At 41.3% G+C, this 630-nt stretch overlaps 1 protein-coding gene across 1 annotated transcript in view; it reads right to left on the bottom strand.

The window, feature by feature from the left end:
* Positions 1–362, bottom strand: part of LOC135213914 (uncharacterized) — a 633-nt gene extending 271 nt beyond the window's left edge. The window contains exon 1 of the mRNA XM_064248008.1: positions 1–362. This exon is cut by the window's left edge and continues 271 nt beyond it. Coding sequence (XP_064104078.1) covers positions 1–362 — 362 coding nt within the window.
* Between the last annotated feature and the right edge of the window lie 268 nt (positions 363–630).

Below are 630 nucleotides of genomic sequence, written 5' to 3'. Positions count from 1 at the left end.
TTCTCTTTACTCTGAACATATCTCCACTGTGTATTTTCAGAGAAATCCTTAATTATTTTCACTCTATTTGCAACAATATAGAAACCTCTTTCTATCACTAAAAATATAGTGAGAACTGTTGTAGAATCTGTGTGATAGAATGTCTGGTCCACTGTAATCTGCAGCTCTTTCAAAATGTGTTGTGCTAGATTTATGGACACCACTGCAGCAGTCAATTCCAGTCGGGGTATGGTTGTTGCCTTTACAGGACACACTCTAGACTTTCCCATCAGCAGAGCAGTAAGAAATCCTCCCACTGCTATCGGAAAGTTCTTATGTATGCTGTCAGCACCATAGCCTTCATTACTAGCATCTGAAAACATGTGCAGCTGTGTGGAAGTCACTGTACCAAATTCCTTTGGCTTGACACATCTTGGAATCTTTAAGTTACCCAGGATTGGTAAATCATCAAGCCACCTTCTCCAGGGCTGCTGGTATTTTCGGGAATAGCATCATCCCATCCCAAGCTGCTATCCTGACAAACTTCGCGAAGAATTCTCTTAGCTGGCAAAAGAAAAGAAAAGGAGCCACAAAACCAAGAGGATCATAGAGGGAACATACTGTTGACAAAATACCTCTCCTTGTAAGTGG

The sequence above is a fragment of the Macrobrachium nipponense genome, chromosome 43 (assembly GCF_015104395.2).
Source record: "Macrobrachium nipponense isolate FS-2020 chromosome 43, ASM1510439v2, whole genome shotgun sequence".
Lineage (NCBI taxonomy): Eukaryota > Metazoa > Arthropoda > Malacostraca > Decapoda > Palaemonidae > Macrobrachium > Macrobrachium nipponense.
The sequence above is the reverse complement of the archived record's forward strand: the minus strand, read 5'-3'. Positions and strand labels throughout refer to the sequence as shown.